The sequence below is a fragment of the Lissotriton helveticus genome, chromosome 1_1 (genome assembly GCF_964261635.1).
Source record: "Lissotriton helveticus chromosome 1_1, aLisHel1.1, whole genome shotgun sequence".
Classification (NCBI taxonomy): Eukaryota; Metazoa; Chordata; class Amphibia; order Caudata; family Salamandridae; genus Lissotriton; species Lissotriton helveticus.
In genome coordinates, this window is record NC_136057.1 from 700,484,908 (window position 1) to 700,497,946 (window position 13,039).

Sequence of the window (13,039 nt, forward strand, 5' to 3'; positions counted from 1 at the left end):
TCGCCTAAAGGTTTGCTTTTGAAGCTGGGATGACCACTCCCATTGAAATACGATCCCTACCCATATTGACCTTAAAAGCTGTAGTGCAACTTCAAAAGGCTGAACCATGCGCATATCTCCAAGCCGCTTCGCATCTGAGTGCTCCCTCGCTCCAAACCTTGGTCCTGATCTAGGGGTGTCCTACGTGCACAGAAAGGGTCTGGCAAGTGTGGGCACTTGCCAGCTCGACATGGCAGTTAACAAACTGCGCGCAGGCACGGCAGTGGCATGCCTGGGACCATATTTAGGGCTACTCATGTGGATGGCATAATCAGTGCTGCAAGCCCACTATTGGCATATGGATTACCAGCCCTGGCAAACTCAGTGCACATTACTAGAGACCTTACTGGTAAAGCAAATATGCCATTTATGGAGGACCAATCACTTTAATAATTTACACAGGGAGCACTTGCCCTCTGCCACTGATCAGCAGCGGCAAAGGGCTCAAAGCATCTAAACCAGCAAAACAAAATCCAGCATAGCATCAACAACACAGGAGGTAGAGGCAAAGAGTCAGGGGAAACCATGCCAAGGATGCCAGGTCTGACACACAGTATAGAAATGCAAATTACCAACGGGAGCCAAATGGTCGCACAAAGTTTATCCTCAATAGCAAGAAACAAATGAGGAATTCCTTAGCAAAAGTACAAAGTATAAGAAAAACTGCTTGATGGTTAGGTTGAAAGCTTCGGTCCTCCAGCCTATAAATCATGGGGGAATACGAAATCTCCTTAACTAACCTACACTAATTATTGCTTGAAGAAACCCTGCTTGGATCCAATAAAATAGAAAGCTGTCAGCATAGAAGAACCTCTGTAGAATTAATCTAAGAAAGGAATATTGCATAACACAAAGCCACATATTCAGAACGTCATTGGACTCCATCTCTTCATTCCGCACAGACAGTAGTCCTCCCTTTACTCGTTAGTCTTATCATCTTGCTCAAAACACTCCCTTCAAGCTTCCCTATCTTGTTCACACAATGTACCTTTCTTTGTGCATTAGATCATACCACAGCACCAGCAGAGGAAAGAAAAACATTGTCCCTAAACCAAGTATTCACACTGAAGGTTAAAAGTTGCGAAACCCAAATGCTTAAGGCCTTTGGTCAATTTTAGCATAGAACGCATCTCAGTGTTTTTACTGCGTAATTACAGATACAGACAGTCATGTTTATTAATGTAAAATACTATTTGAGTAAATACATTTCCCATTATATAATAAATGCAAAATTTTATTAAAGTGAATGCATAGAGATTAATAACGTTATTTAAACCACACCTGCAAATAAATATGAGAACTGCAATTCACCGTTATTTGTAAAGGAAACGTTAATATGCACACATAAATGTCGAGGATATATAGTAAGTGCGCTTTGTATATTCAAGTGTGCTGTGTTCATAAGTAATGTTAAGATAACTCAAATATATAAGGCCATAAGTACACATATATGTGGCCTATGTAATTAAGGTAGGTTGGAGCCACAATTGCACTGCTCCAGCTCTGCACCTTGGGGGAGCTCCTATCAGAAGAGCAAGACCTCAAACAACGGAGGCAGCCAGTGACTGTGCTTGGTTCATTTTTCAGAAAAAGCTTTGGGTCTTTCAGAAAATACTTCGCGCGTGACGAGTACCTCACTTTACTCTCTTTAGCTGAAGTGTTTTGTACTTTTTTCCCACTATGGATGCACAGAGAACCTCTCCAACTGGAATAACAGTTTTAAAACCCATTATCTTGCTTGACCGTTTGAAAGTGCATATTATTGAGGTTCACAGTGCCAGAATTGTACACAGAAACTGTAAACAATGGGGGCAAATGAAAAAGCGCATGTGTTTTTCTCAGAATAGGTTTCGATTGAATGATAAATAGTGGTTATGTTGATTTATGTTTTGTAGGAGTTTGCTGCACTGACAAAGGAGTTGAATGCATGCAGGGAACAGCTGCTTGAGAAGGAAGAGGAGATTTCAGAACTGAAAGCAGAAAGAAACAACACAAGAGTAAGTGCGAGCTGGACGTTTTTGAGGTGAACAAGAAATGGTATTGTTGCAGCTCACTGGGAGCTGCATTTAAAGCTGCTAGTCCTTACCTAAAATAAATGCCAGAATTCCACTCCATTATTTAACAGGTATATTTCAGTAACAAAACCTACAATTTGCCCAGGGGTAGATGATGTGATTGATTTTGTTCTGAGATGGTAACGTGTGATTTTATTCTTTGAAGAAACAGCAGTCTAACACTAAAATCTTTCTACAAAATTGCTTCATTATATCCTTTCTATGCAGGAGGGCAAAACTCACTGGTGTATTCATGTTCCACGAGGCACCATATGTTCAACTACCTTATTTTTATTATTTTTGCAGTTTCCAAAAGCGCAGGCTAGGCCGAGATAGGATGTTGGGAAGCTGTTGAAAAATTTACTTTAGGTTTAAATCATTTTTATTGAAGCAGCACAAAGAAACAAAGCATACATTGCATGTGAGATATGGGTCTGCGATGGATAGAAGCACGTGTGGGGCTCGAAAGCCCTCCTGATGGCTGTCCAAAAATAATCCAGCCAGCAGAATTATACCGGTATAGACAGTGCTGCAATAATGAAAAAAACTCCCTCTGAATAGACCCCCCCTGAACCCCAAACTCCCCAACCCCTCCCATCCCCCCTCCCTCCGTCCAGTGCTCAGGCCTATCCCGCCTCGAATCTTCCTGCTACCACTTTGGAGGGACCTCCCATGCGGAGCCAGGTTAGGGATCCCCCCTTCAGGTGCTGTGAGTCGTAATAGGCGAAGATATCTCGGGCAGGTAATTTCTTTAAATTCAGTGGCCAACAGGGAGTGGAATGGCTGCCAAAGTTCATCAAACTGGTCTATATCTCCAGCTAAGGTAAGGGACAACTTCTCCATCCCCAGCACATGCCACAGCCTATGAACCACCACGTAAGTGAAGGAATCGTAGAAGTGCGCCAATGTGTAAGTATATTCTGCACCGCAGAACCTAGGGCGATGGCAATCTGGCATCCCCTACGGGAGCGCAAGGGGTACATCAATCGGTTAGGGAGCCCCAGTAGAATGTAGGCAGGGAAGCGGGGCAGTTCGGTCTTAAAATGGGCGTCAATGTCATCTATCACCTGTTTCCAGTAAGAGTGTAAAAGCGGACAGTCCCACAAGATGTGTGTTAGTGTGCCTACCTGCCCACATTCCCGCCAACAGGTTTTGGGCTTGCTGCGGTCCATCTCATGTATCCGTTCCGGGGTATAATACCAGTATGTAGATACCTTGGTCAGTGTTTCTGTTAGCCCTGTGTGGAATGCTGAGTGCCTGGCTCTATATGAAATCTGGTCCCATTCTTTATGACTCAACTGCCTACCCAGTTCCCGTTCCCAGCGTTCCCGGCCTGGGTTATGGAGGTGCGTGGATGGTGGTTGCAAGAATCTGTAAAGATCTGTTATAAGTTTGGCGTCCGAAGTGCGGGATGCAAGCCACTGTTCATAGGGTAGGAGTTTCCTGTCAGCCGTCTCTCTCACTTGTGGGTGCAGCGCCCAGTGACGGACCTGCATGTAGCGCAGCCGTTCTGTCTCTGGTAACGTGTATTCCTGTTTAAAGAGTGGGACGGGGATGAAGCCATCTAGACCATAGATATGGTAGAGGAAACGACACCCTGCGGGCCGCCAGCGTGTGAAGGCTCCCTTGTCCAGCCCCGGAGTGAAATCTGGGTTGCCGACCAGTGGTGTAAGTGGCGAATGGAAAGTTGTGAGTTTGTATATGGTATTGGTAGCGTCCCACACCCTCAGGGGAACTCTCGTGACAAATGAAGCGTAAAGGTTAGCGGGCCGGTGGGCTTTGCGTAGGAAGGGTACTTCCTGGAGCGGGTGCCCTGCTACTGCCTGGTCCTGGAAGAGCCAGTGTTTGTCCGACTCCCACTTGCTCCATTCCACCAGATAACATAGCTGTGCTGCCTGAAAGTATTTGCGCAGATCCGGTATCCCTAGTCCCCCGGCCTCTGGGGCCAGAGTGGATAGTGTCCTCTTTAGCCTGGGTTTCCGACCTTGCCAGATGTAGCGCGAAAGATCTGCCTGCGTCTGCTGAATCCAGCCCAGAGGCGGCTGCAATGGTAGTGCTCTGAACAAATAGAGAATCTGGGGGAGGACGGTCATTTTGACTGCAGCAATTCTGCCAAGCCAAGAAAGGGTGCTGTGTCTCCAACTTCTCAACTCCTCTTGGATCTTCCCATGGAGTGTGGCATAATTGGCCCTCACCATGGCCAGCAAAGTAGGGGCCAGCTGGATCCCTAGATATGGCACGAGGTCTGACGACCATTGTAGAGGGAAGAGGTCCTGCAAGAAAGTTCTGGTGGCGGGAGCAAGGGACAGATCCAGGGCTATGGATTTATCTAAGTTCATTTTGAATCCCGCAACCTTTGCAAAGGTGTCTATCTCCGCGATGCAGGCCGGGAGGGCCGTCCGTGGATTCTTTAACGACAGTATGGCGTCGTCTGCGTAGAGACTGATAGTGTGGGTGAAACCGCCAAACTTCACCCCCGTTGACGCTGGGGTCTGACGGATTCTCTGGGCGAATGGCTCCATATATAAAGCAAAAAGGAGGGGCGACAGCGGGCACCCCTGACTCGTGCCTCTCTCGATGGGGAAGCTCTGCGAGCTGTAACCATTCACGCGCACCACTGCCGCAGGGAATTTGTAACAATTAAATACGAGGGAGCGAAATTTTTCTCCAATACCGACTTTCGTTGGGACCTTTTCTAGGTATGGCCAATGTACTCGGTCAAATGCCTTTTCAGCGTCCACCGCCAGCATCAACCTCTCCCCAGGGATCCGGGAGGCTTTTTCTATGAGATGGACGATTCGCTTGGTGTTGTCTACCATCTGTCGTCCGGGGATAAACCCCGCCTGGTCTGGATCTATGAGTCCCGGCAGGAGGGGGGCCAGTCTAGCTGCCAGGATCCCGGTAGATAACTTAAGATCCACATTTAGGAGAGATATCGGCCTATAGGAGCCGCACTTGGTACTATCTTTACCCGGCTTGGGGATGACTGTAAGGGACGCCCGCAGGAGGTCAGGTGGAATGGCGCCTGGAGCTGAAAAGGAATTGAAGAGGCGAGTGAGAATCGGTGCCAGCGTCGTGCAAAATGTTTTGTAAAAGAGGGACGTGTAACCGTCTGGCTCTGGAGCCTTCCCATGTTTGAGTTTGGCAATGGCGGAGATCACTTCCTCTATGCGGATATCTCTGTCTAGGTATTCCACCTGTGATGGAGTCAGGGAGGGGAGAGCGACCGAGTCTAGATATTCCTCAGCTGCTAGGTCGTCTAGAGGGCTACTTGTGTAAAGAGCCGCGTAGAAGCTGCGGAAGGTGTCCGCGATTTGGGCATCCTCCGTGACCACGGCCCCATCGGACCCAGAGAGTTCCTTCACCAGGTGCCGTTGGCGCGCTACCCGCAGCCTATTCGCTAGGAGACGGCCACATTTGTCCCCTCCAGTATAGTAAGCGTGCCGCAATCTCAGCGCCGTGTACTCCGCCCGGTCCATGTGCAGGGCTGCTAGGAGTTTCCTTGCCACTTTAAGTTGCTTCCAGATATCCAAATATCTGCGTGAGTGTTTTCTAAGTGGGACAGTATGGCGCGCCGTTTTACTGGATTATTTAAGCCCCGAACATTAAGGGACAGAATCTTAAAGGTTGTAGGTGGCATGTGGGACAGTGGAGACTAAAATGCCATTTCCCCGCCTGAGTGGCGTTTGGCGTGGACTTGTACCCCCTGTATCTGAGACCTGTTCAGAGCACTGGACGACCCACCCACTCCCCACGCCTCCCCTCCACCCCTCCCAGTGACCACCCTAACCCCAACTTCAGAATCCTCAGCCCCCTCCCTCAACTGCAACCTCCATCCCCCCACCCCCACCCCAACGTGAAAAACTCGAGTGCAAACCATAGTCTCTGGCCTGTTAGAACAAAGTCCAGGTCCGTAGCATGTCATCATGTAAGGAAACGTGGCTGTGGCAACCCCTCTGGCTCCCCGGCCCATCCCACCCGTCTAGGCAAAGCATTATAGGTGTCCCCCTAAATTGGAGTCCTCTTAGGGTGCAGCTGTAGTGTCCTTGACCACCTCCTGGACGGCCGCTGCTTGCTCCTGGGCCAATGTCTCCGGGTCAGGTTTGAGGTGCGCTTTCGATTGACGCCGTCGTCGAACTCGCTGCCAGCCATCGCGGTTGTGCTGTGTGGGCCCATCCTGCGACCTGCGAGGGGAAGCCTCCCCAGACTCCTCGTCATTCGGCAGGTGGATTTTCTTTAGAGCGCATGTGTCACTAAGAGAGCGGAGTTGGTGCAAAGACCCCTGCCATTTGAAGACAAGGCGAAAAGGATGACCCCAGGAGTATGGCACTTGATTGTCGCGCAGAAATGTCGTGTCCACTTTGAAAGATCGCCTCTTCTGCAGCGTGATGGCCGATAAGTCCTGGAATAGAGCAATGGAGTCACCCCAGAACTGCAGAGGTTGATTCTGGCGGGCTACCTGTAAAATCCGTTCCTTCAGGGGGAAATCTGGGAGGTATGCCAGGATGTCTGGTGGTGGGGCCGGTGCACGCCTCGTCATGCCCACTCTATGTGCACGGTCGATGCGGATGACGAATTCAGGTGGTTCCCCAAGTATGTCTCTGAAGAGGTCTTGTAGGTAGCAAGTGATGCTATTCCCCTCTGCCTTTGACGGCACACACCGGACCCGAATGTTGTTTCTCCGGGAGCGGTTCTCGAGGTCCTCCGCCTGTGCCTGTAAGTCCACTTGTTGTTCCTGAAGGCGGAGAACCTCCTGCTGAAGGTGAGCTAGCTCTTCACTGCGGGTATGGTCAGCATCTTCCACTGCGGCCACTCGCTCTCCCAGCCCGTCAATGTCCCTGCGGAGTTCTCGCTGCTCTCCAGCCAAGTCCTGCTTCAGTGTTTAGAAATCTTCCCGCAGGGTGTTAAAAAGGGATTCGAGGAAGGACCTCGTAATGGGCGCCTCTCCTTCCTCTCGATGTTGTCCAGTGGCTTCGGTCGTTGGCGAGGGGGGCGCCTGTGTTTTCCCCCCTTTAGGGACGTTTTTGCTGAGCATTTCGGTTATTGTGCGATTGGCTTTGCGCCCCCCGCAAGCCATACCGCTGTCGGGTCCAGAGATCTCTAGGGCCGCAGGGACCTGTGTCCCTCGGGGGCCACCGCAGCGCAGCCCAGTCTCTTTCAGCACCCTAGTCCGCCCGGAGAGGGGGGCCGACCCCCGAGAAGCGTCAGCTGGCGTTTCCTCGATGCCTGGGCCCCCGGGATCAGGGCCGCCGTGGCGTGGATAGCAGGTAAGTCCGGAAGCAGTCCGCGGAAAGGCCTGCACCGCGTGCAGTCGCTATGGCGGATCTTGAGTCCCCCCTCAGCGTCGGCGGCACCCGGGCGTTCCACTCCAAGACAGTGCTGTGGCGCCAACCACGAAGGGTAGGGCTCCCCGGCTCAGCAGCAACAGGGTCTTCAAGTGCTGGGTGTATGTGTGTCGGAGGGCCCACCGGGAGGATCCAGTCCCCAGACGTGCAGGCCGAGGACCCGTCTCTGCCGATGTCAGTCTAGGCCCAGCGCCGGGGACTACATTTGGAAGGCCCCCTTGTGCAGCGTGCGCAGGCCTCTCCGTCTGCCGCCGTCCCTCAGGGCAGCACACGTCAGGGGGGAGTTAGCCTCGGATTGAAAGATCTCTCTCCCCCTCTCCTCCGGAGTCTGCCCCCCGGATCCGCGTGGCAGGCGTGGTTCTACCTGGCACCGGGGTTAGGCCCGAAGCCGGGGGCTCAATTTTGGCGACTGCCCGCTGCTCACCTCCGTCGGACGTTCAATGCTCCTATGCCAGTTGCCGCTGGGCATGGTGCTCCGGGGACCGGCCACTCCAGTCGGGCATACAGCCGGGGGTTCTCGTCCAAGGGAGGGCGGTCAGTGGAGTTCCTCTCAAAGCTGGACCAGTCCTGAGACCACAGGCTTCACTCCAAGGTCGGGTAGGCCCAGAGAGGCCAGGCCACCACCAGGTACAGTGTTCAGTGGGCCCCAGCGCCTCCAGGGCCAACCGTCACTGCTGGGCTGCGGTCTCCACCTCCGGGTACGCCGTTGCACCCCTCTGCTCTCTGGACGGATGCGGGACAGTGGTCCGACACGCAGGGCGTTTCAGGTCATCGCCGCCATAACAGTCGCTCCTCGCCCGGTGCGCCGTGGAGGATCAGAAAGGGGCTCCGGTCCTCGTTCCCCTCACCAGGAGCCGGGCAGACGCTTCTCGCCGTGTCACCAAATGTGGGAAGGTGGAATCGGTGAGTTTTGAGGGGGTATTCCGCTAATAATAGGTCAATACGGGGTTCGGGGCTGGGGAGCCGATGGAAGGACGTCTGCTCAGGTCACCATCTTGGCCACGCCCCCGAAAAATGTACTTTAAAGTCAGGCAGAGTACGGGTGGAATATGAAACTGTGGTAAAAACAGCAAAAATGCAGTATGCTCCATATACATGAAGAGACCTCGTAGATCAAACCTTGGTCTATCATGTATAAGGCCCAGTCATGTCTGATACTCCAAAAATTACTCCTTGGATTGGTTACCAATTTTAACATTGTTCAAGTGCTACTTCTTTATTTATTATGTGGTTCGGGTTCCCAGAGCTATTTAGACTCTGTAATCAAAGCAGTATTTATACAGGAGCTGGAAAAAGTCAATATGTCTGGTCTTGTCAAGCACAGCTATTTCCGGTACAATTTTTTTTTTATTTTGCCATCATATCGAACACTCTCAGAAAACTGATAGACTCACAGGGTGCACCATGCAACTAAAACATTTTGGCACACATTGAGTGAGCAGGCAGATTAGGTGCCCATATTTATACCATATTAAATACATGTGGGATTATATGGCTCAACAATTTACACTGCAGGAATAGGGTACTAATGGAGCACATTGTTAGCAATGTAGTGGACATACACTTGGAAGTCATTAGGTGTTAATTTATGTTTTTATTATAAATCCTAATTGTGAGGGTACACACATTTCTTTTATAAATTTGTCTTCAGAAAATATCATCAAAGATTTACAATTTATCCTTGCCAAGAATGGTGTGAGAACAGAAACATTCTTTCAGAACAAAAGGATAGCTAATTCATAGACAATCAAACAATAGGAACCCGCTACAGGTGAGTGTTACCATTGTGGATCAAACACTCACATGGCCTTGTATAGATTTTTGTCAAACATTGTGCAGAGAATGCCATAAATGTGGTAGCAAGGATCCTTTAGCGAATGTGTGTCATGCAAGTGACCATTAAAAAAAGTGTTCACTGTCCAAGAAGAAGTTATTCTATATGCTAAAATCCCGAAGAGCAATTTGATGATCTTGTATTAATGGTTGCCATTCAGGATAAAAGTGATGAGAAAGACCAGCCAAGGTTCAATGTAGAAATCAATCAAAAAAGAAGGCACTGCACAAAAAAGGACATATGTTACTACTGCTTAAGAAAAGGGTCTTTTGATTCCTGACTCCTGTAGAACACAAACACTCAGGGACTCCTAACTGCAGCTGGAAGGAGATGACTCAAGGACGTCTGCCCCCAGCTGGCACCCTGAAACTGGAATTTTCCACCTTCCCACTCCCTCTAGCATTAAATGGTTGACTTGCTGTAGATGCTGGTGGAGAGGGTTTTGTGGAACGGTCCTGTGGAGGCCATCCCTATAGGGGGACACCTGACTCCTGCAGGACATGCAGGCTCCTTGAAGCAGTCAGGAAGGTGTGGGGTGAGGAAGTTCAGGCTGGGTGCTGCATATGGACGACCCATGACCAGGGAGATAATCAGGAGCCCAGGCAGAAGAGTAGGTTGTGGGTGCTGATTCAGAAAAGGGGGTGGTGATGAACAGAGTGCCTGAATTAAGCAGACCACTCTTACCCAGTCCAAAGATCAGGGCTTGATCCATCACCGTTTTTTAGCTCACTGCACCATCCCAGCTCAGAACTTGGCTATATAAGCAAATTAGTCTGTTCCTGTCCCAGTGCATGATGGGAACAGGGCAAACCAAACTACCAAGCCAATTCTTGTACTGGGAAGGAAACAAGCTTCCGGGGACCGGTTTCTGCCATTTCAGGCGTCGTCGGCCCGGCTTGCTTGAATCCTGATGGTGCAATGAGCAAGGGACTCACATCTGAGTATACCCTTCCACGCTTATGGTGGACAAAATGATTCAGAAAAGGGGATGGTGATGAACAGAGTGCCTGAATTAAGCAGACCACTCTTACCCAGTCCAAAGATCAGGGCTTGATCCATCACCGTTTTTTAGCTCACTGCACCATCCCAGCTCAGAACTTGGCTATATGCAAATTAGTCTGTTCCTGTCCCAGTGCATGATGGGAACAGGGCAAACCAAACTACCAAGCCAATTCTTGTACTGGGAAGGAAACAAGCTTCCGGGGACCGGTTTCTGCCATTTCAGGCGTCGTCGGCCCGGCTTGCTTGAATCCTGATGGTGCAATGAGCAATGGACTCACATCTGAGTATACCCTTCCACGCTTATGGTGGACAAAATGATTCAGAAAAGGGGGTGGTGATGAACAGAGTGCCTGAATTAAGCAGACCACTCTTACCCAGTCCAAAGATCAGGGCTTGATCCATCACCGTTTTTTAGCTCTCTGCACCATCCCAGCTCAGAACTTGGCTATATGCAAATTAGTCTGTTCCTGTCCCAGTACATGATGGGAACTGGGCAAACCAAACTACCAAGCCAATTCTTGTACTGGGAAGGAAACAAGCTTCCGGGGACCGGTTTCTGCCATTTCAGGCGTTGTCGGCCCGGCTTGCTTGAATCCTGATGGTGCAATGAGCAAGGGACTCACATGCCAGAAACCGGTCCCCGGTAGCTTGTATCCTTTCTGGTGAAGAATTGGCTTGGTAGTTTGGTCTGCCCTGTTCCCATGATGCACTGGGCCAGGGACAGACTAATTTGCATATAGCCAGGTTCTGAGCTGGGATGGGGCAGTGAGCTAAATAACGGTGATGGATCAAGCCCTGATCTTTGGACTGGGTAAGAGTGGTCTGCTTAATTCAGACACTCTGTTCATCACCACCCCCTTTTCTGAATCGTTTTTGGCCACTATAGGTGTGGCAGGGTATACTCAGACATGAGTCCCTTGCTCACTGCTCCATCAGGATTCAAGCAAGCCGGGCCGACGAGGCTGAAATGCCAGAAACCGGTCCCCGGTAGCTTGTATCCTTTCTGGTGAAGAATTGGCTTGGTAGTTTGGTCTGCCCTGTTCCCATGATGCACTGGGCCAGGGACAGACTAATTTGCAAATAACCAGGTTCTGAGCTGGGATGGGGCAGTGAGCTAAATAACGGTGATGGATCAAGCCCTGATCTTTGGACTGGGTAAGAGTGGTCTGCTTAATTCAGACACTCTGTTCATCACCACCCCCTTTTCTGAATCGTTTTTGGCCACTATAGGTGTGGCAGGGTATACTCAGACATGAGTCCCTTGCTCACTGCTCCATCAGGATTCAAGCAAGCCGGGCCGACGAGGCTGAAATGCCAGAAACCGGTCCCCGGTAGCTTGTATCGTTTCTGGTGAAGAATTGGCTTGGTAGTTTGGTCTGCCCTGTTCCCATGATGCACTGGGCCAGGGACAGACTAATTTGCATATAGCCAGGTTCTGAGCTGGGATGGGGCAGTGAGCTAAATAACGGTGATGGATCAAGCCCTGATCTTTGGACTGGGTTAGAGTGGTCTGCTTAATTCAGACACTCTGTTCATCACCACCCCCTTTTCTGAATCGTTTTTGGCCACTATAGGTGTGGCAGGGTATACTCAGACATGAGTCCCTTGCTCACTGCTCCATCAGGATTCAAGCAAGCCGGGCCGACGAGGCTGAAATGCCAGAAACCGGTCCCCGGTAGCTTGTATCCTTTCTGGTGAAGAATTGGCTTGGTAGTTTGGTCTGCCCTGTTCCCATGATGCACTGGGCCAGGGACAGACTAATTTGCATATAGCCAGGTTCTGAGCTGGGATGGGGCAGTGAGCTAAATAACGGTGATGGATCAAGCCCTGATCTTTGGACTGGGTAAGAGTGGTCTGCTTAATTCAGACACTCTGTTCATCATCACCCCCTTTTCTGAATCGTTTTTGGCCACTATAGGTGTGGCAGGGTATACTCAGACATGAGTCCCTTGCTCACTGCTCCATCAGGATTCAAGCAAGCCGGGCCGACGAGGCTGAAATGCCAGAAACCGGTCCCCGGTAGCTTGTATCCTTTCTGGTGAAGAATTGGCTTGGTAGTTTGGTCTGCCCTGTTCCCATGATGCACTGGGCCAGGGACAGACTAATTTGCATATAGCCAGGTTCTGAGCTGGGATGGGGCAGTGAGCTAAATAACGGTGATGGATCAAGCCCTGATCTTTGGACTGGGTAAGAGTGGTCTGCTTAATTCAGACACTCTGTTCATCACCACCCCCTTTTCTGAATCGTTTCTGGCCACTATAGGTGTGGCAGGGTATACTCAGACATGAGTCCCTTGCTCACTGCTCCATCAGGATTCAAGCAAGCCGGGCCGACGAGGCTGAAATGCCAGAAACCGGTCCCCGGTAGCTTGTATCCTTTCTGGTGAAGAATTGGCTTGGTAGTTTAGTCTGCCCTGTTCCCATGATGCACTGGGCCAGGGACAGACTAATTTGCATATAGCCAGGTTCTGAGCTGGGATGGGGCAGTGAGCTAAATAACGGTGATGGATCAAGCCCTGATCTTTGGACTGGGTAAGAGTGGTCTGCTTAATTCAGACACTCTGTTCATCATCACCCCCTTTTCTGAATCGTTTTTGTCCACTATAGGTGTGGCAGGGTATACTCAGACATGAGTCCCTTGCTCACTGCTCCATCAGGATTCAAGCAAGCCGGGCCGACGAGGCTGAAATGCCAGAAACCGGTCCCCGGTAGCTTGTATGCTTTCTGGTGAAGAATTGGCTTGGTAGTTTGGTCTGCCCTGTTCCC

General features: G+C 50.4%; 1 protein-coding gene across 1 annotated transcript in view; it reads left to right on the forward strand.

Annotated features, from left to right (window-relative positions):
* The window catches only part of PPFIA2 (PPFI scaffold protein A2), a 2,034,471-nt gene that overhangs the window by 981,349 nt on the left and 1,040,083 nt on the right, over positions 1–13,039 (forward strand). The window contains exon 4 of the mRNA XM_078674230.1: positions 1,935–2,036. Within this exon, the coding sequence (XP_078530356.1) occupies positions 1,935–2,036 (102 nt within the window). The remainder of the gene's footprint in view (positions 1–1,934; positions 2,037–13,039) is intronic.